Below are 22,896 nucleotides of genomic sequence, written 5' to 3' on the forward strand. Positions count from 1 at the left end.
CGCGCCTCAACAAACAAACAAACAAACAAACAAACAGAGAGGGTGAGAGAACAAATCAGAACTGGAAAATCATCGAAAGTCAAATCTAAATGCATTTTCTCTCTCGTTCTCAGTTTTCCGCAAAATTCTCTTCTGCTGCCGGCTCCATTTATTCTCCCATTAACAATCGCCTTCCTGTTAACCAATTTCTACACGTCCTTTCATATGTACGGTGTATATATATAAAATATTTATCAAAAATAATATGCCTTTAGTGCTCTCCTGCCATGCTGATAATGATGAGAAGAAGAATTCATGGGATTGCCAATTGGTGAGATCTAGTTTTCATAGCGCGAAAATGAGTTTTCAATTTCAGTTTAAGGGGGGGGCGTGGGGATCAAAAATTTACGGGGAAGTCTTGAACTATATACAACTATATAATAATACCGTTACGTTTACTTGTGCTGCTTTTTTTTTTGGGGGGTATCGTCTGTCTGTCTGTTCTTAACTCTATTTGATTTTATTGCACTTGGATTCCATCACTTCCTCTGGTCTGCAGCTCGTCCTTGTTTTTATATGGTATACCATGACACACATCTCCTACGTGCATTCGATGATCATGGGCTGGTTGGAGGACTCGATGACCGATGGCCTGCTCTCCTGGGCCTGCACATGCTGACCATGCAGATACACCCCCGATTCTGGCAGGGATTTGAGTCCCTTGGGCGAGTGTTGCTGCTGCTGCTGTTGCTGTTGCTGCTGCATTTGCAACGGATGTGGGTGGCCATGTTGCAGCAGGCGGCTGGGCGAATTCTGCTGGTGGTGCGGCGGCGGTGGTGGCAACTGGCTGGCGGTGGTCAGGAGCATGGGTGCCGGACCCACCGAATGCTGAGCCATCAGCAGGTGGGGCGGTGGCTGTTGATGTTGCTGCTGCTGATGCGACTGCTGTTGCTGCTGCGGCGCCATGTGATTGCCCAGGGGTATCAATCGTGGTGGCGATTGACCTCCGTTTGAGAGATGCCTCAATCCCGGATGCACTGCAGGATGCATGTGCTGGGTCAGCTGCTCGTAGGCTTCTCGGGAGTCCGGTTCGGGATGGTCTTTATCTAATGGAAAAAAAACAAAGGGTACTTATTAGTTGGAGGTCACTTTAAAAACTCTTCTAGTAAAACCCACCCAAACACTCCGAGGTGGCCGCTGCGGCCATGGCCAGCTCCTCCTCCAGATTGTTGGGCTTGCAGCTGGTGGTCTTCCAGTGTGTCCTCAAACCCGATGCACTGATGTACTTCTTGTCACATCCCTGGCACACATACGGCCTGTCATTCGTGTGCAATCTCTTGTGCAGCTTGAGATGCACAAACTGTGTGAATTTCTGGGGGCACAGATCACAGGCATATGGTTTCTGGCCACTGTGAAGCCTTAAATGGGTCTTCAGATTGGAAGTGCTCGAGAATCGCTTCTTGCAAATGTCGCACTGATGCGGTTTCTCGCCCGTGTGCACCAGGTGATGCTTCTGCAGGTGCGCCAACTGGGTGAAGCTCTTCGTGCACACATTACACTTGAAGGGTCTTTCGCCGGAATGGGTCCTCAAATGCACCTTGAGGTTGCTCAACTGCCCGAAGGTCTTGCAGCACACATTGCACTCGTAGTGCATCTTGCCATCCTTTTTCTTCAGCGGATAGGGCAGCGATCGGTAGCCCCTGGAGGCCAGGGAATTGGGACTCAGGGGGCTGCCACTGCGGGGACAGGAGTTGCCATCGGGACTCAGGCTGCTGGGCGGTGAGATCCTCAGGGGCGACAGGCGTTGCAGCGGGGTGAGCGGCTGCATCAGCGGATGGTTCAGCATCTGGGTGCTGGTCTGCAACAAATGCAAATTGGATGCAGAGCCCGCTCCACTCGAGGCATTCGATTGGCGATCGAAGGGCGAATGGGAACTGTGCGGTGGCGAGTGGAAGGTCGAGGTGGCCGCTGCTCCGTAGTGGGGATAACCAGGATAGCCGGGACTTGGTGAGTGACCACCCGCCTCGCCAGCTCCCAAATAGGCCGCATGTCTCGAGGGTGAGAAGATCACGTTGTGATGATGGTGGCTGGGCGGTGGTGGCGAGCACTCCCCCTTGATCAAGGTGGCCCTGGTCATTTCCTGCTCACCCACCACCACGGTCGACGAGGAGAGCTGCTCGGGATTCTGGCCCAGATTGGAGCTGCTGTCCGGACTCACGGCATTGCCATATCGCTGGGACTTCTTGTAGCTGTAGGCCATCTCCGTGGGCGAAGTGGGTGGGGGCGTGGCCGCATTGGCCTGCCTACAGGCATTTGCCGCCGCTGCAGCCGCCTCCAAACGATGTTGGCTCGTCAGGATGGTCTCCAGGATGCTCGACGAGGGCTGGCCAAATCGCAGATAGCGTTCTCCCGGCGGATCTGGCTCGTAGTAGGGTTTGCTCAGTGGGACAATGGTGCGGGCCTGGCCACCGGAATTGTGTTCCAGGACAATGACCGTGGAGGAGGCGGGCTGCTGATTGGATTGTTCTCGCTCCTGAATCCTCTCCTGCTCCCTATCCCTCTGCCTCTCCCTTTCCCGCTCCCTGTCCATCATCAGCATATGCTCATCGCCCAGATGGGTGGTGGTCGAGGGGCAAATGGAATCGGGTTCCGGATGCATCACCTGCTCCTCCTCCTCCTCCTGCGGCAGGGACATCTCCTGATCCACCTCCTTCAGACTGGGCTCCTGTTTCACGCAGCTCTTGTTCTTGAACTCATACTTCAGCGGCATCTTCACCTTGAACTTCCTGTACTCATTCTTGTCCGTCTCACAAATTGGCGTGGCCGCTGGCGAACTATGGCTATTGATCGCACTGGTGGTGGTGTTGGCCATAACCACTGCCGGGGGCGAACTGCTAGGCTTCTGGGCCTGGGCAATCACCGTCTCCTTGGGGGCAATCGCCTTCTTCGAACAGTCCAGCACATAGTTGTGCTCACTCTCGCTGTCGCTGGAATCCTCGGGTGGCGTGAGTCCATCCTCGTGGCACTCGTTGCTGTGGTAGCCCTCATCCGAACGCACCGATCTCACGCTGCCATCCTGCGGTGTCATCTGGTGATCCAGGCCGGAGAGGGGTGAGCCCGCCGTGTCCTTGTCGCTGCTGGCCAAAGGCGATCGATCCTGGCCGATGATCACGGAAGCGTGGCGACCATGCTGGATGTGCGGGTGGTGGGAGTTGCAAGCGGCGGTGGTGGTGCTGACATGGGCGGGTGGACTGGAGCGGCGGCAGCATTGGGTGGCACTGGGTGGTGGAGGCGTGGCACCGGAAACGGAAACCGCACCGTTCGCCGCACCATTTCCCGCTCCCACAGGCAGATGGAGACCCATGACGTAGGTAATGTGACTCACGGCCACATCGGCGGGAATTTCCGGGGCAGGCATCGAGTATCGCGGCTTGCCATCCTCCCCCTCCGCCTCCTCCTCCTCCTCATCGACCTCCTCCTCCGCCTCCACCGCCTGCTTGCAGGCCCCAAAGATCGTCGTCTCGGGATCCACATCGTAGCCCAGACGACTGGCGAAGTCCTTGCAGTACCACACCATCAGCTCCTCGTTGGGCAGAATGTCGCGGGTGGTGTAGAAATAGATGTTCTCCTGGTGCTGGCACGCCACCAGATTCATCACGGACAGACTGTAGGCGGACGCCACATAGCGCATCCAATTGGATTGCGAGCGATCCGAGCCATCCAGATAATAGTAGTCATCGTCCTTGAAGATCTACAGAAGCAAAGAAAGAGCAGGAAGATGGGGGAATTTAGACTTATTCTGGAGAGTTATAAACGGAAAAGATAACGACACAAGACGCACAACAAGGAAGAACAAACAAAGAACATACTACAAGGAAAATAGATAGTAGGGATGTGTTTATTAAATATCTTAGATATATAAAAGTCATCTTTAAATTTTCTATTTACATATATTTTTATTACGATCTTGAGAGAATTTCTTTTATATTCTATAATTTTTAAAACACATCAAGTTTTTAGAGCAGTGCAAGGATAGTTAGAAAAAGAGTTTGTGCTGATTTCGGGATTAGTTGGGAAAGCTGGTGTAGAGTTTAAAGGTTAAAGACAACAAATACAAATCAAAGAAAGCATAAATCGTGAGTGGTACCTTAATATTCCCGTAGGTTATGTGGCGTGTTCCCTGCACCTGATTAACCACAATCAAATCGAATGTTTTTCCAAAATGCAAAATTAAATTTTGAATTTATGTTCGGTTTTTTTTTTATGGTTATACATATTTGTGTTCATTTTGGTTGGGTAATTTTTGGGATGGTTTTAGATTAGATCACATGAAATAAAAATTAAAGAGAAACGAGTTGGTTAGCTGCATGTTTTTTTTTTTTTTGGCTGGATGATTGGAATGGTGGAAGCATGTTTTAGGTGATTTCTTATGACTTATTTGGGGCAACATTTAGACCTCTTGTTTTTCGGAGGTGTTGTGACCAAAAACAAAGGCAAATAAAAGATGCAAGTGAATTGAAAGCCCACAACAGATGCTTAACCCTTCATCGAATGAAGCATTTAGAGAGATGAGGATGCTTACCCGCCAGAAATAGCGCGCCTTGTTCTTATCATTGGGATAGTTTGAGGTTGGAATGCCTTCGAATGGGCCGAAGCGAGTGCCACGTGGGATGACCCCGCTGCTCCAAACTCCTTCAGTCTGGAAATAAAATAAATAATAGGGAAATAGGGGTTAGATTTGGTGTATTTGCAATTTATATGCAATTTATTGTTTAGACAAGAAAGGGAGTTTACTTCGGCAAGCCGATGTTTATATACCCTTGCAGTTATAATTATTAAATTTAATTCGAAGTTCTGAAAAATACAAAAAATTATATTCCCTATAGTATGAGAGCTGTATGATATAGTCGTCCGATTTTGATAAAATTAAATTCGAAATTCAGAACTAATTAAAAAATGTTATTTCCGAAAAACAAAAAAACACCAAAGATATGATTTTTTAAAATTTTGTTTCCGATTATTCATATAGGAGCTATAAGATAAAGTTGTCCTATCCGGCTGGTTCCGACTTATATACTAGCTGCAAAAGAAATAAGACTTTTGGGAAAGTTTCAGCCCGATAGCTTTAAAACTGAGAGACTAGTTTGCGTAGAAACGGACGGACAGACGGACATACGGACAGACGGACAGACGTCCAGTAACGCTGATCAGGAATATATATACTTTATGGGGTCGGAAACGTCACTGCGTTGCAAGCTTCTGACTGAAATCATAATACCCTCTGCAAGGGTATAAAAAGGTTACTATTCCTTACCTTAACATTTGGCGTTGAGTAGACCATGGATGACTTGAGCGTCAGGCTGCGCGGCAGCGTTTTGTCCGCCCGATTGGGCAGTCCCCGCTCCGCCTGGACATCCGGCACCAGGTAGACGGCCAGCCGCTGGAAGTCCTCCTCCCGCATCCTGGTCACATCGTAATCCTGATTGCCATCCGGCGATGGACTGCGACTTCGACTGCGACTGCGCGCCCTTCTCGCCGACAGCTTGTGGTGCGGATGTGGATGCGGATGGGGATGCGGATGCGGATGTGGCTGGGCATGGGGATGCTGCTGCTGGTGCGGATGTGGGTGGCTGAGTGGGTGGTGGGGCGGATGGCTGGCTGCCTTCATGATGGCTCCCGGCTGCTGATCCTGCGGATTTTGTGGCTGCTGCTGCTGCAGATGGTTGTGGTTGTGATGTCCATGCATGGCGACTATAGCTAGATTGTTGCTCAGCTAACGCTATATATATGCTGGTTTATACATATATAAGTATATATATATATATAGGGGGTTCAGTGGTTGCTGCTTATTCTGCTAGTTGTTTGTGTTTGAAGTTTTACTTGATCTGGAATGGCACAAAGGAAGGGGGAAAAATACGTTTTAAATATAGACATAATTTGGCGCTATAAATAGAGGCGCCTATCACCCTCTATACCTGAATCTAACCACCCCCTCGCTCGCCACCCCACCCCGTGAAAAGCTCCTCTGAATTTTCACAGTGTTGCATTCGTGTTATCGTCACTGCAAAAAGCTAACTACAAAACGGCGACGAGTAGCGAGTGAAGGGGTCATCCAAAAAGGGGAGGATGGCTGGTGGTGCAGTTCAAGATTAAGGCCTCAGTGGAGGTTACACGTTCACGTTCAGGGGCATAACCACCCAAGCCACAAGCCACCCCTCCACCTCACCGGTTGGGAAAATTAAATGAAAATTCCTCGAAGACAACTCACTTCAATTATTCTCCTCCTCATTTGGCTGCCGTTTGCTGCGCTTTGTACTCTCGTTCTGCATTTGCATTGGATTCCCACTACATTGCTTTTGAAACTTATTTCAAATATAGGTAACCCTTGTTGTTTTTCTTGGGGTTCTTAATTATTATAGAGCTGCTAATTGAATGTGGCTTGTTTTATTTAGCTGTTGCCGTTCCTCCTTGCACTGATACTCGGTATTTTGCTTTTAATTTGAAATTTTTGTGTTGCTTTGGCCCGCAAATTACGCATCACTTTCTGTTTCGTTCTCTCGTTACGCATACGCCGTGTGGCCTGCCGCCTGCCCCGGAATAATTTTCCGGCTGTCCGGCTTGGCTTGACAATCTACGGCGGACCTCCTGCTGCCCGGCCAGCATTCTCATTCGCACTGCGACATTCAGCTTTTCCTCTAAATTCTCCAGGCGGAAATTAAAATCAAATGCATTTGCGGTAACGACAACTACTTAAAAAAAACGCACTAAGATTGATGTGAATATTTATAAGATTGTTTTTTGGATTTGCTTTTCGGTTGCAGTTTTTGTGTATTTTTGTGAAGAAGAGCCAGGGAAACGTTGACGCCGCCAACCGAGAGTTCCTACTACTGACCCACATCCAACCGGCATAGACCCCAAAAAAGCTCGAAATTGCACTCACCCACACACACGCACGGCCGCACCAATACACAGACAGCAGCCGGCATTGCACCAATACAGTTTTCAGTGCAATACGAACGCATCCCCATAAAAGATTCTCAATTTCCCGCTCGGAAAGTTCACAGATAGAGAGGGTTGTGAAAACGCTTTCTGGCGAAAGCTTCTCGCTCGGTGGCTCGGTGGTGCGGTGGTGCGGCTAGTGGTTGCAGCCGTGGTTTATTGGTGGTTGCTTGTCGACAATTTAAAATGTTGGTTTTCTTGCATATTTTTTTTATTTCCTTTTCGGACATTTTCAGCTGCGCAATCATGAATTTATTGTGCAAGGCTGGCCATTCGGTTTTATTCCTAGAAATGGCGAAGTTTCGTTGGGGTGGTTTTGAGGGGCTCTCCTTTGGGACACAAGAAATTGCGTGATCACTTTATTGTGATTACATAAATTAATAGAGAGAACTCAAGTGTATTTGTATTACACTTCTTGGTCAATGATGATTAAATAAAATATGAAGGAAATTAAAAACATCCTTCAACAATTAACAAGTATAATTAGAAGCACAAAACCCTAAGAATATAAATATGATATATAAACCTACTCTCAATTAAATAAAATAATCTAAATATAGCAATCAGGAAATAAATACAGGAAGTTGTCCTTAAGCCCCATCTTGAATAAATACAATAAATTCAACAGCAAACTTACGTATTTCGCTTGATCTAAATAGGGACTTCCCTCATCAGATCCCTGATGGAAACGGCAGGAAATACCAGGAACTCTCGTTCTTATCGGTCCGTTAAGCCCAACCATTATTTCAAAGTGATATCGCGCCCCCCAATCAAGTTGAGTGCAATCGCATAACCAGGAAGTTCACTTTGATGGCCATTCGTGGGGGGGGGATTGCTGTGGACTCACCCAATCTGTATAGATAGATGAACAATAAATACGGCTATATATGAACCATATACGTGGTCAACTCCCCCGGTAAACCGCTCAAGTGGCTAAAAAGGAGCTACCAATTTGGCTCTGATCCCGACCGCTCGTCGAACTGCACGCACGTAGAATGCGAAATGCGAATGCGAAATACGAATACGATTTTTCCGAGCCCCGGCGATCAAAAGCGACACGGATGCAAAATTGCAACACTACCGACTATGTGAATCTCGATGTCGGTATGTGTAATTGTGCCTGAATGATGCACCTAATGCACTTGCACTTGCACTTGCGAACTGCATTTTGATTCGGTTCTGTTCTGCGAGTGCGGAAATGTGCGAAAACGATCTGCAGAAAGTGATTTCTGGCTGCTCGTGATTTCCCCATCCCTTGTCTGTGATCTTTTATTCTGATTTTGTGTGTGGGTTTTTGCCAGTTGGCGCCGTCAGCCAAAAATATGCAGACGAAATGAGGAAGAAATACGCTAGTGGGTTCTACAAGATACTTTCGATTTTAAGAGAGAGCGAGCGAGAGGGTGGGGCAACCCTTGGCGCAATTTACAGATGCGTTCGGCAGACTAGGAAGTCGAAAGTCTTGTCATGCATACCGTACGAAAATCAACAATATTATAGTTAAATCAACAAACTGCAATCGTGTAAGTAAAACTGCAGATAGCGCGCCAAAAAGCTTTTCGCTATCGCTGTGAAAATGAAAATAAACAGCTGCACACAGACATCGGCACACAAGTTAGACATTAGAAACAAAAAGTAAAAATCGTTTGGCGCTTTGCGTTTCTAATCATCGCACAATTGCATTTGAAGGACACACACTCGACGCTAGCGAAATTAAAAATAAATAACGTACACAGACCAAGACATATAATCATAAAAATGCAATAAAGCGGCAGAGCGAGAGGCAATTGGTCAGTAGCACTCAGCATTCAGCGTTCAACATTCAACATTCAACTTGAACGCCGACGACCCGTGATAAGAGCTCAGCCACATTGCGCATACGCCATGTATGCCGAGTGCCCCCAGTGAAACGAAAGAAAAACTTCCGCGAAGCTCCCCATGCTCTCGCCAGGCATCGATCTTTATCAAATTGCAATGCGGAAAGAGATTCTAACCGAAACATAATAGAATAGTACAGCACAGAACCCCAAATGGGGTCCCGCCTACCGCTTGGAATCGTTCGCTCAAGGACAAAGTGAACTGTACTAACCGCACTATCCATATATACGAATATGGTACCTATATGTATGTGCACGTTCAGCTGATAACTGCACTCTGCCAGTCATAAACTGCTCGCCATCTCACTCTATCTAAGTAGGAAATCACCGGAGCTAAGTAGTTTCGATGAATAAACAAATTTAACGATGTATTTTTTCAAGTGTAATGTAAATATTTATTATTAAGCCATATGCCAGGCAGGGAAGTTTTGCAAAAGGGGGCTTTAAGGTGTCAGAAAAAATTAAAGGGGTTCTAATGGGATTGATTTAAAAAAAAATATATTTAAGAAAAAATATTTTATAAAAAGCGCATTCAATCATTCTTAAAGGTTTTTTTTATTTTATGTTTATAATTATTTTTTAAATTTATTATTTAATGTTTAAGCTTACTAAAAATTTTTAGTTCTTAAAAACCCCATCACATTCCACAAAAAACTGGTTTAATTCAGTTAACAATCAATTTATTTATTATTTGCCCGGGTATTTCTGGTAATCTAAGCAATAATACCTATCAAAGGCGGAACCAGGAATTGTAGAATTTCTGTTTACACATTCTTAGATGTTCTCCCAAGGCCCGATCTATTATGACATCGAATTCGCCACACTTTCGAGGCGATTACAACGATTTTAGCCTGGGATTCGCTTTGCTTTTATGTGTATCTAGTTCCCGATATTACCCGCAGTTAATCTATATTTTCCATTGTTGGCCGAGATGATTCAATGAGTAGTACAGGGTATGCGCGATGGAGAGGGCACAACCCGGAAATGTAAAATGTTAAGGGGTGGAAAATGGGGGGGGGGAAAAGCGGGGAGTTCGCATTTAGTTTTATGTGCATGCAAAACGAAACGAAAAGCGAAAAACGAAACGAAGGGGGTGGTGAGGTGGGGCAGCTGATAAAATAAAATTGCGAGCTATTTGTTTGTCTCTCTCTGGCTCTTTCTCGTTCTCCTTCTCTTTCTCTCTTTCTGTCTGTGTAATAATAATTTGTGTGAGCTTTTCAGCGGAAAAGGGTACAAAGGGGGTGGCGGTGGGTGGGGCGTTTGGCTAGAGCATCATCATCATCATCATAACCTTGAGTCACAAGTCGAGAATGTGCATGCGAATTGAATGCGAAAACAACAAAAATTGCCGCATTCGTCTCACTCATCCGCATTGCAAAAAATAAATAGGGGGAGGGGGGGGGGGGGGATGCACAGTGGGTGTGTTCAGGTGATTATCTAATCACAGTGCTGTGAAATTAATATCAGCATTTCAAGGACACCGAACAAAAGGTATGCCAGTTATTTATATTTTTATGCTGGTGAGATTCTGTGATTCGGCCACCACCCACTCATAATCCACCCCCTTTTCTCCCTTTGGTTAGATATTGTGTTGCGGTTTCGTTGCACTTTAACCTTGAAAATATTGTGCATTCTTTTGTTTTTGTTGCTGGCATTACTGGGATTTGCGCATGTGCAAAAACGAGTGCAATTCCCACCCCACAAGCGAGAGTGAGAAAAGGCGATTGAACCGCTCCCACTCCGAAAAACACTTAACCAATGCCCACTGTACAGTCAAGTCGTTTGCGATTTTGGCAGTTAATAATCGTAAATTATAAATCAATTTTAAAAACAACAAAAATAAAAGCGAAAGTATATTAAATAAACAAATGATAAATGAAAGCATTTTGTACATTCAATGCAAAATCTCCAAAGGCACATGCAAAAACGAAAGTACTTAATTAAACAATTCCCCAGAATTAAGTTCATTCATTTTATTGTTGAGGCTTATAATTGAAATAAATGTGCCATGTGTTTGATTTTCGTTTTTCAATTTGCATATTAAATTATCTGGAGTGAAGAACAAGATTATTGGAATAACATGTCAAGATCATTTAAGATATACTCTTAACAATTTAAATTTAAATATCCCCTTTTATACTTTTGTTATATAATTTGGTTGGTTGCTGCTCTACTGAATTATCTTTTTGTGTTTGACTAATTGTTTTTCCAACTTTTACTGCTGCCTTTGTAAATGATAATAAATCAATATAACTTTTTTATTGTTTTTCTATTATTTCTGTTTACTTAGGTTTTGCCCTTGACTTGGTTGCTGATTACATATATATTCTCCATTTTGCTTTGACGCAGGTCAAATAATCATAAATGAAGTGCTATTTTCAAGGGGGGAAGCCACCTTTGTGGCCCTTTTCCCCCTTTTTTCCCAGCATTCTTCTTATCAATGCAGTTTACGTTTCGAGTGTTTATTTTTTAGCTTCGTTAAGCTTTTGGTTTGCACTTTGCTACCTTATCAGTTGGCAATTTTCGCCCTATTGCGCAGTGAAAGTTTTCCATTTGCATGATATTGTTAGTGTAGCTATTGTTGTTCTTGATATAATAAATGTAAATGTGTTTGTTTGCTGTTTAATTAGAAATGATTAGGCTTTGAAATTTAGATTGGCAATAGATACAAGGGCATTTCCGTTTTATAGTGCTTGCTATCTTTAAGTGTTTTAGGAGATACAGTAGGTAAGTGGCAAATATTTATTTTCAACTTGTATTTTAAGACCTCCTGCGCGGTGGCTTACATCATCTAGTGTACAAAAGGGTTAACGAACCCAAAGGTCAAATGCTTTTTACCCAGACTCAGACGTCGACGTCGACGCAGGCAGAGGCGCAGCCACGATGAGGCAATGCAAATTCAACTGCAGCCAAATGATGTTGCTGATGATGTCATGGCTACCAGAAAAAAGGAAAAAAAAAGGAAAAAGAACAAGAAACTACCATTTGTCCTGTGGCGAAAATCAATAAGCCCCACAGGCTGAACAACAATTAAAAGTGGAGAACTTTTAAGTTGCCAATCCAGCCGACCAGGAATCGCAAAAGATATATCCTTTGAGGACACCTCTTTGTGGCAGACAGTGGGATCAGGACACGTCGATGGGAAGCGGCTTAAATCCATAATCCTGTGGGCGACACATTACCTTGACGACAGTTCCGAACGGAACGACAACAAACACGACCTACGACAAAGCGATTGAAAATGCGCATAAATTCGACAAAGGAGCAGCCAGTGTCTGCCTCCCATTGGCAAAAAGGGGGCGGGGCAGATTGGTTGCCAGACCATGACAACAACAAAAAAGTCAAAGTAAAAAAAAACACACTCGCACAGGGCAGAGAAAAAAAACAAATACAACAAAAATAAGGGCCAGACAACAGAAAAGGCGAACGACCCTTTTCAGGCATTTGCAGACGCCAGACGACGCCATCAATGTAGATGTGAGTACACTGGGAAAAATCACTGTAATATACCCTTTTGAAGATTTATTTTTGTGTATTTCACCTAGTAGTTGCCGAACCAATAATAATAAGAAAACAATATCATATATTTTTAGACAAAACAATCTTTTAAAGATTGTATAATGGATCTTTAGAACCTAAATGATCTATAGATCTATATTTAATTGCCTAAAATTCAATATCACTAATGGATAAAACAATCACATAAAAACCATTTATACAATGTATTTCACCTAGTAGGTGCCGAACTAATAATAATTTTAATCAATATCATACATTTTCAGATTACAACAATCTTTTTAAGATCCTATAATGGAACGTTGGAACCTAAATGATCTATAGGTCTATACTTAATTGTCTCAAATGCGATATCACTGATGGATAAAACAATCCCATAAAAACAAGCTCCTCAACTCATCTATTCAGATCCTTTATGGGAACTTTGGAACTTATATGATCTTTATTTAAACTATTTAACTAAAATGTTGTACCTATCACTGACTTCCGTAATAATGGAAAACTGTTAGGATGGCTTGCCAGTTTTGACCAGTGCTTTCCGTAATGTTGGGGCAGGGCCCAGGCTTCGAGCTCAGTCGACTTCGGCTCATTATCCTTTTCGCTTTCCATACATAAATCGCTGGCGCTGCGGCTGGCGTTCAATGAACTCCGCCGGGCACGTACGGTCGTCGTACCCGGGATAATGGATACACACCCAATACGGAAAGCGAAACACACACAGGACGATGACGTTGACTGTGGCAGAGACTTTGGCAGAGGCTGTGGCAGAGAAGTCCACTTTGGCAGCGGCAGCGACGCAGGCAGCAGACAGACGCGAAGGTCCTGCGAAACTTGGGCTGGGTTCGCAGCTCCTTTTGGGTCCTCTCGTGAACGTGGACTTGACAGTGTGCAGCGTGGAAAACTCCGCTGCTCCTCTGTGCCCGCCCCCCTTATCCTCCCAGGAAACTCCTCGCTCGGTCGTGACTGCGCTGCTGCCGAGGGCAAGGACCTGCGGACTGCAGACTGCAGACTGCAATTGAGCCGAGCTTCTGCGCCGACGTCATCGTCTGCCCAGGCAGGCGCAGCAAAGTTTCACTTTTAATTTTTTCCACCCATTCAGCAAAAGCGCCCCACGACCAAGGCCATGCGAGCGAAAGAGACAACGGCTGGTGTTTGTGTCTGGGACATAAGGATATGGGGTTTGGGTTTGGGTTTGGGTTTGGGTTGGGTTCGGTTGGGTTCCTCGGGGCGGAGTGCATTACTGAACTGAACCGCACCAAGCCGAACCGGGCTGAACTGAACTGAACTGAACTGAACTGTGTGTAGAGAAAGGTTGTTGAACTGCGTCGGCAGAGGCGAACTTTCACAGGGAGCCTGTGCGCTAGGACATGGTCAGCACAAAAGCAAAAGTAGATTTTATGCTAAAAAAGACCCTAACCTAGGGTTACCTCAATGCGGTTATTCTTGCACAATCAGGCAAAAGATGATTTCACAATTTGATACTATAACATAACTATCAGTTAAGAACCCCCGAACCCTTAGTTACCTCTTTTTGCGTTTATTGCACAATTCAAACTCAGTCTCTCTGTGTGTTTAGGGCCTCAGTCTTAATGGCTCTGTTTCAGGTGTTGGCCAGTTGTTGTTGGCCTTTTAAGCGCGACTTGAAGAAACTGATGTTGGCGAAGGTGTCGCGAAAGTAGATGCGATCGAAGTATAATGGTCTGCGCTGATCGACGTGTGAACACATTGCACCAATTGGTGGTATCTCGGGATACTTGATTAGATACATTGACTTAACACTTAACTAACGCACTTAAGCACACTCTATGAACTATTCTTAACGCTTTTCGCTGATTGCTGATTGAACACATTTGTGGCTTTAGCTTTAGCTTTCAGCTAATATATACATATATAAATATGTGGTGCACGGGATGTCCTGCTGATTTCCTCTGCCGTTTTTGGTCCACGCAACGCGGCTGTGCCATGAGACATGACCTGCCCAACGCGTTAACATCCCGAGTCAGGACTGAAATAACGAGCAGCTGCAAAAGCTGCCAGCTCCCTTCAGTTTTCAGTCAAATGCGGCAGCGAAGTTGGCTGCAACGCCGGCTTCTCTGCCCGCCGACTGCAGACAGTAAACAAGGTGGTTCCTGGGGTTCTTGGGGGGCTGGTTGGGAGGTTTTCGGGAGGTGGAGGCCATTGCTATTGGCACTTGCACTTGGCATCCACTGAACTCGCCCAGTGCGAAACAATAACAACAACATCAGGAGCAGAGCGGCAGCAGCAGCGCAGCAAGGGCGGCACTTTTCAGCAGAGCTTCGATAGGGATTCGGGTTCAGTTTCGGACTCGTACTTTTGAGTTCGGGCCTTGGAACATGAAGGGTGGATCTCTGGAACTGTGCAATTCTGTCTGGGCAGAGAAGGCCACAGACACAGTTTATTTTAGAACACAAAACATGTTGTGTAAGGTTCGGGACAAAGGACTTTCGGAAATTACATAATACTTTGATAGGAAACTCCAATGGGTTAGAAATTTGGGATCTTATCTCATGTGTACCATTGAAATACAGCATTATAACTTAAATGTTGGATAAATATATATACTTTATAATATTTTCCCTAAGGTTCTGATGTTATTATAATAATTTAAATAATATTTGAAAGCCATTTCCCTTACCCTTATACCACATCTATTTTCCCTAATCTAAGTCTAAATTTCTGCAAGTGCATTGCAGACATTGCAAAGCTCTCATTCCACTCTCTCGCTGCATTCTCTTCTAACCCAAATTCTCTCTTTTATTTTCCGCAACGCATGCTCTGTTTATGGGGGTTGTGCTGCATTCGATTGCAAATTGACCGTTGACAATGAACTAGAGGTAAAGCCGGAAGTCTCGCTGTTAGGGACATTATGCAAAACTATTCGTTAGAGCTACAGAATTAAGACCTCTTCAGAGTTCATTTCTGCGGTGTCTTTGTGAACTTAACCGCCAGCGAAATAGACATAAAGTACGCCAAGCACGTTTTTAATGGCCAGCGACATAAAACTGTAAAACCGAAAAAGTAATAGGTGGAGTACAGCCGGTGAATGTACCGTTAGGTTAATAAAAAGCCATTTTGTCATAGTCAAATTACGAGGGGCCAGTAAATTGGTGGGATTACGTATTCATGGCGCGTAAATGAGCATAATTTGATTTCCAGTTCTATAGGGGGGGGGGGGGGGGGGGGGGGGGGGGGGGGGGCCTAGGCGATACTACAAAGCATAGAGACATACAAAATAGTTGGGCCACCTTTCCTCTTTGTTCTAACTCCCCCACTATCCAACCTCTGTGACCATAAATGATCGGTAGGTTCTTCTAATAATGCACTGAAAGAAATATTTTAAAATATTTCATAACCACATACGATTCTTACTGATTCTGATCTTTTTCAGCGAGAACGATTTTTAACAAGCTTAGAAAAAAAAATGGATTATATTATATTATATTATATCTTTCTCATTCTTTTTTCTGAGTGCTCAATGTCACAGTCGTTGCACAGAAAACAATAACAACGCCGACAACGACAACGACACCAACAACAATGTGGGCATTTACAGCTAAACACGATAGTGTCAAAGCAGCAACAACAAAGGCGACAAAGGCAACAAAACAACAACATTGACACAGAACCTGTCGCAGCAAAGTTCAACGTCAAGTGAGGTTCGTAACTCGGCTTCGTACTGAACTTCGGCTTTAACTTCGGCTGGGCTTCGGTTTTAGAGCTCTGCGCATGCGCAAGTGCTCTCTCCTCTCTCTTGCTCCTAAGTGTGTGTGTGTGTGTGCTTCGGTTATAACGCGCTTGAGTAGGTCGGTCATTGAACTTGTTTTCTTTTCATCTGCTGCTGCGCTGCCACTTCTTTCGCTCCATTCTTTTGCTTGGCCACACTTTCTTCCTGGTTCGCTCTTTCTTTCTACCTGTATGTCCCACCTGTGCGTTGGCGTTCTCTTTGGCGGCTCTCTTAAGTCGCTGTCTTTCTTTTTCCTTTTTTTTTACCTGGGAAGCTGCCGCGGATGACTTGGCAGCTCCTCCTCTTCCCCATCCTCATCCCCAGTCCCAAGGTAGCAACAATTTCAACCGAAGATGCAGCTCCCGCAGAAAGCAAAAGGCAAAAGAACCGCCCAAGGTAAGACCACGAGCGAGTCAATAACCCTGGCTGAACAAAAAAAGCTGGCCAAGAGTAAGAGTGATTTGATTCCCTTTTCATCAGGCCTTAGAAGTGGCAGAAGACCTGGCATAACAACACCGTACAAAAAAATTAAATTCAATGAGTATTCGTTTTTAAACACCCTATTCGGTTTATTAAGTGCTCTAAACTACAGGGAACTGAAAATATTTAAAGTTATATAGGTTACCATGGGACTTATAAGTACATTAACATTATTTTTCTTACAAGAACTAAGGTAACTAATGTTTTGTAATAAGTACTGATATGTTATGAAACATCCTGATATATTCCTAACTAATTAGATTAGACAAAGGTATAAAAATATTAAATATGTAAGTGATAAAACTAATCGATTTTATGAAATCCCTCTGTTCTTATGTCGATTCTAATGATATTTTTTCGAATTTTAGGTAGAGCTCTTATTAATCTCTTGTTTCCAGTGCAGTGGGAGAAGAACTGGATGAGTGCAAGAACCTTTGGCTTGCTTCAGTTGAGCACGCCATGTGCCCATGAGCATTTGCCAGTTGAACGCCCTTTTCACGGCAAATGATTCCCGATGTGCGATGCCTGTACCACTGGGGGGGGATCCGGGAATCCGGGGATCAGGAGGAGGTGGCTGAGATAGAGGAGCTGGCTGTTGCAACCTGCCCCAAACTCAAACCGAGCCCCTGGCCCAAGGATGAGCCGATCTGAACTGGTTTCCCCTCCTGGTCGTTGGCTTCCTCTGCTGCTGCTGCTAGCTGAAGCGGCAGATTCACTTTTCGAGGGGGGTCTTGGGGAGGGGATTCTCTAATTCTTGGCCTAGGTCCTTGGCCTCTCCCTATCGCCCTGTCTCGCTTCCGCACACAGCCTCTTCTTGGTCTCGAAATGAAAACGAAAACCGAATGAAGGCAAGTTTGTTGCCTAAGTCATTTGTTTTGTGGGGTGGGGCGGAAAGTGTGTTTGAGTGTGAGTGTGTGGCTGACAGTCAATGAACTCTCGGCATGCGTGCCAAAAAAGAAAGAACCACAACAACAACAACAGCAAGTGAAGAAGAAGCTAAAGCCGTAAGAAGAATCAAAAGAATTGCTTTCATACACAAACTTAGATGGGGGCTCATTTAAATTGCAAAATGAAGCAAGCTGTTTCCAAGCTATATATATATGGGGGGATTGAGATATAACTCATTCCGTATGCCATTTGGAATCAAGTCAGGAGTAGATTGACGGCTCGGTGGGAGCAGGTGGCCATCGACAGAACTTGGACAGCTGCAGCTGCTAATGACCTTGATATTGAAATGATCATCGTGTGATTTCGAATCGTATTATTAAATATTCGCAATGAGTTTTGATTTCATTGGTTCGGTTTCGTTTCGCTGTGTTCATTCATCTCGTTTCGATTTCGATTTCAATTTATTTGTTTATACAATATTTTATTGCTGGCGTTGTTGCTTTTATCGCCGCCTGTTGGAGCGTGTTAGCGTGCGATCAGTTGTCGAGTCATTTAAAGTCAAAGTCAAGGTTTTTCTGCCTTACGTCGCCAATTATCTGTTGCCATCTCGTTCCAACGCCCGTCCAGCCTATAATGCCCTCTCTGTCCCTCTGCCGGCGTATTTACCCCCATTTTGTTGTTTGTGCGATTTGTTTAAGCCCAAACTGGTTTTGTCTAATTATTTGTGTTGTGAGTGCCACATTGTTGTTATTGCTGATGTGATTATTAAATATATATGTATATATATAGGGTCGGGAGAGAGGGGTAGCTTTGTATAAGATTTTCTAATGAAATGCCAGTCTCCATCATTCTGCCATCTCCCATTTGTGGCCAAGAAATTTAGCTGCTTATGCCATTTTTCTAGCCTGTCTGTAATTAATCATCATACCTTTTTTTTTAATTCGCTTTTTTGGGCTTTTAGCTGGAAACTTGTTCTCGCCCAGTGCGACGTACTATTATATAACCTTTCTATTGAAAATGTACGATTAGCATAAATTGTATGTGAAAGTCTTCTTCGTGGTCGTAAGAATAATAAGATGTTGCTGGCTGCTGTGTAACATCATGGTTAAAATTAAACGCTGGTCATAAATTATGGTGGCTGGAGTGCGAGATTTAGTGGAGAAAAAGTTGAAAATCAGGAATAGAACTCAGCAATTAAGATGTCAATTAAAAAGTTGAAATAAAGAAAAATTATCTAAGAATAAATTAAAAGAGAATTTCTAAAAAAAAGTTCTAACTGGAAATTAGAAATTAACTAAGCATCATTTTGACAGAAATGATTTAGTGATAAGTGACTATAATGATTAGTTATGCAATTTATGGGAAAAGAACAATAAGTTTTTGTTCTTAACTTTTAAGATAACTTGTCAAAATCCCGCCCAAAAATTTCCTGAAGCTTCCACAACAGACACACTCTTCGGAGAAAGCTTTCTTTTCAGAACTTTCGGGAACTGCTTGACTAAGTCAACTTCAGTACCCTAGCCTGTAGTTATAAAAACCCTTCGCAAATTGTATAAACGAGCATGATCGTTAAATTGTCAACTATATAATTGACTTAGGGCCATAAAAAGGCACCTGGAAAAAATTGCCAAGTCCATATAAGATAAATCATTTAGTAGTACTCACCATGTTCAGTGTTTAAATGCATATCCGTTCCGTGTTGTTGAGGTTGCTGCTAATGTTGCGGCTAAATTTAAATCCATTACGCAATAAATCCAATCCTAAGCCGAAAAGTGCTTGCTGGCTGTTTAAGTTTCAATTATAATAGACACTTTGTTATTCTTAAACTTTTCGAATATAGTTAGCAAACTATATTTTTTTAAACACAAATGCACTGGTTGGGGAATTGAACTAATTTGCTTAGGTCTAGTGGAAATATATTTTGCATATCTAAGGGCAGTCTTAATGTGGATGTCACTTTTTGTCAATTTTTGATGCACACAAATCACTTTTGAGGGGCGTTAGAGCTTCTAATATCAGAACTTTTAGTGGGTGGGTGTATGTTGTAAAGTCTGGTGGATCAGTGGTCTTTTTGCCTTGTCTTGAAGCAAGTAGAAGAGTAACGCGTGCGTCTTACGAAATCATGTCTCGATCGTTTTGTTGCTTACGGGAAACTGAAACTACGGATGAGTCGCGGTGCGACTTCAATGTCGATGTCGTTAGAGGCTTCTGAAGGCAGCGGCAGCGGCAGCGGCAGAGCAGCGACTGCGCAGACAGATAGACTTTTCAGCATTTCATTACACGGCCTTACGCACACACCAGCACGCCCAGCACTCTCTTCTTTCTCTTCAAACACACCAACGGGCACACGCACACACACCAGCGCACAGGTAGAGAGCAGCTCAGGTGTCTCAGGTTCTTGATCGCACGGCCATTTACACTGATCAGATCTCATGGCTCTCTCAGCTCTCTCTACCCGTCTCTTTCTCTTTCTCCCTAACTGCCCCTATCTCGCTCTCGCTCTCCCCCTCGCTGAGCGCAACAGGCCAGAACTTTCATTCAAGGTGAGCGCGCGGGCGCAGGTATCTCTTGGGCAGCACGAATACCACCGCAAGTACCTCCACTCTTTTTCGCACGGAATACACGGACATACTTAGTTCTGAACTCGTCTAACACACAAAATACAACATTGTAAGATCATAGGATTTTTCAAAAGTTATGATAATATTGACCACATGGACTTTGATATGTTTAAATTGATTAATTCAATATTATAATATTATGCTACTGGATTTTAGCCGGGGTTTTCAAACCTAAGCCTTTCCTTATGATTATATTGACCATATAGACTGCGATATATTTAAATATATTAATTACATACTAAAATATTAAGCTACTCTATTTTAGCCGGGGTTTTCAAGCCTAAGCCTTTCAAAATTATAAGATCATAGGATTTTTCACCAGCTATGATAATATTGGCCATATAGACTTCGTATATTTAAATAGATTAATTCAATATAAAAATATTATGCTACTGGATTTTAGACGGGGCTTTCAAGCCTAAGTTCGATAAAGATCTTAGCTTCACCAAAAAACCCTAACAGGTTTCTAACGATATAATGATTAGACTAACGATATTTTAACACCTTTGTATATTTCGGATAGGATGTTAGGATAGAAGAATATTATTTCGAAATTAAAAATTTGAGCATCACCGCATTTCTATTTAAGTAAAACAGTTTAATTTGGTCTTCATTAAGTCTAAAGCACGAAATGTCATTAGACAATTGTGGAATTCCATTTCGAGCTTTCATTGCCAGATATAAAATATAGTTTCTTTCAGTGCATCCACAGATTGGCCAGCGAGCGTAAATTGAGCATGCGAGCGTAAAATTACAACACCACTCTTCTAACAAGTTTAGAATCCGCGCAAGCCAAGCGCAACAAAAAGCCGTCCGCCACTTGTTCTCAATTCTCTTAACCCGTTTATAGGGGGCTCTCTCTCTTGGCCAGAAGTTTGGCATGGCATGTAATTGGTTTGCTCATGATTTGTTTCTGCCTCAGTTTTATATCAGTTTTGTTTTTGGGATATCAAATTTCATGATGCTATAATTGCATCCGAACAATTGGCAAACAAGTGTCGCGCTCGCCAAAAGGGAAGTGACATCGCCAGAGAGAGCTTTTTCGCATCACTTTACAAGGTTATTCATCATTGTGATGGATTACTTAATTTGGGTTTTTAAATTTATGCAATACTTTAAAGGCGTACTCCATTAAAGGGTAGGACAACTCTGATTTGGTTTAACTTAATTGGATCATTTGTAATGATTGTATAAACATTTTAATAAAAAGCGATATACCATTTATTTGTAATACTTATATTTTCTATATTAAAAGTACAATAAACAAATATATTTTAAAAACAAAAAAAAATTATAATTTGAGAAGTACTGTTTTAAATGGTTTAAATTCCACATTGAATATTACGAAATCCAAAAGTAAAAGTAAAACATCAAAAAGCTCCTTGCGATCAACCGATTCTGATTTCTGCGCATAAGCGCTAGTCATTCCATGACTCAAACTCTGAACCATTAATGATCTAATCACAGTCAATAAAATCGCGCTATAAATAATGTGTAAAGCACTTACCCGACGACCACAATATGACTAGAAACATACTCCTCTCCAACATGCCTAGCCGCAGTCGTAAAAATTTGTGGGCATATCGTCAAGCCTACAAAGGAAAAAAGCATATAATCAGTGGGGAGACCATTCAGCAACTAAATGGACATTGCCAAGACATCATAGTATTCCGAAACAAAAGACTTTAACGAAAACTAATTGAAAAACGAGCATTTACATAATTTAAGTGTAATTAACCGCGGGGTGTAATCAATATTTTAAACTAGCGAGGCCCAACCTTGAACTTAACGCTTGGGGGAAAGACAAAAGACAGAGGACTGTGCGAATCAAAAGGCGAATCCGCATCCGTTTGTGGCCGGGGTAAAAAGGCCTAACTCATTAGTTTGGGCCACACTCGGCTGCCGCTGCCATCATTCTCTATAAATAACAATTGAAGCATTCAAAGTTGGCTTAGGAAAAAGCGAAAGACTCTGTGCGGCAACTGGGATTATACCTTCTTTGTTCGGCCATTAGAACTCTTTTGGCTGAAAGCAAAAACCCAACGCCATGGGGTCAATAAATTCTTAAACACCACACGAGCATGAACATAATTTTAATAGTTAATACATCATCACTCATTTGGCCCTGACCATGAAGGGAAAGAGTTCTCAAGCGAACTAGAAAAATAAAAGTGTTTTATGTAGATGGTTTAGATATACAATAAATCATCTTCATCAAGAAAGGAATTAAATTTAATATTTTTTTTAAGTACTTGGAAGAAACTTAATTAGGAAAATATTGGTGGACATTAAATAATTTAATCAGCTACTTGGAAATATATTAATTCATCATATGGTGATTAAAAGAGTACTCGTGGCCTCTAATTTATATATATATAATATATGTATTTGTTTTTTGCTTTCAAGTTCAACAAGTAATTTAAATAATTTTTTTTATCTATGGTGATAGCTTTTTATTCATCATTAATTTTTGACTGTCCAGAAACGGAAAGAACTTTCAACTAAGCCCGATAAACAAAAGTGATTTCTTCCAACGTTTTAGCATAAAACTATTGCGTCTTAGGGAATGGATTCCCGATCGACAACAAATTCCAGCCTATCCCATAATTGAAAGTAAAGAAAAGAAAGAGGAAGCATTCTCTTTTAAATAAATATTAATTCGTTTAGGCTAAAAGCAAAAGCCTCTGGGCAACAACAAGTGCGTTTTAGGGGAGACCAAAAAAAATAATTCGGTTGTATTGTATTATTTAACACCCAAAAACTCGCATACACATGGGGGTTACCCTCACATAGT

The 22,896-nt window shown here is 43.1% G+C and overlaps 1 protein-coding gene across 4 annotated transcripts; it reads right to left on the bottom strand.

Moving 5' to 3' along the window:
- Positions 1-109: 109 nt before the first annotated feature.
- LOC119552507 lies at positions 110-19,624 on the bottom strand. 4 transcript variants are annotated; one of them, XM_037862120.1, is made up of 6 exons: positions 19,147-19,624; positions 5,294-5,864; positions 4,562-4,678; positions 4,127-4,165; positions 1,156-3,730; positions 110-1,085 (listed from the first exon to the last, which is right to left on the bottom strand). In XM_037862120.1, exons 2-6 carry the CDS (start codon positions 5,723-5,725, stop codon positions 580-582), a joined length of 3,669 nt encoding a protein of 1,222 aa, XP_037718048.1. In that variant the 5' UTR covers positions 5,726-5,864; positions 19,147-19,624; the 3' UTR covers positions 110-579. The 4 variants fall into 4 exon arrangements, with proteins under 4 accessions (XP_037718048.1, XP_037718045.1, XP_037718047.1 ...); XM_037862117.1 differs by lacking the exon at positions 19,147-19,624 and adding an exon at positions 7,616-8,090; XM_037862119.1 differs by lacking the exon at positions 19,147-19,624 and adding an exon at positions 6,248-6,860.
- Positions 19,625-22,896: the final 3,272 nt, after the last annotated feature.

The sequence above is a fragment of the Drosophila subpulchrella genome, chromosome 3L, assembly GCF_014743375.2.
Source record: "Drosophila subpulchrella strain 33 F10 #4 breed RU33 chromosome 3L, RU_Dsub_v1.1 Primary Assembly, whole genome shotgun sequence".
Classification (NCBI taxonomy): Eukaryota; Metazoa; Arthropoda; class Insecta; order Diptera; family Drosophilidae; genus Drosophila; species Drosophila subpulchrella.

Coding starts and splice junctions, on each gene's coding strand:
- LOC119552507 (XM_037862120.1), bottom strand. CDS start 5,725: ATGCATGGACATCACAACCACAACCATCTGCAGCAGCAGCAGCCACAA. Junction 4,166..4,561: donor AGGCGCGCTATTTCTGGCGG/GTAAGCATCCTC, acceptor GTGGTTAATCAG/GTGCAGGGAACACGCCACAT. Junction 1,086..1,155: donor GGCCACCTCGGAGTGTTTGG/GTGGGTTTTACT, acceptor TTTTTCCATTAG/ATAAAGACCATCCCGAACCG.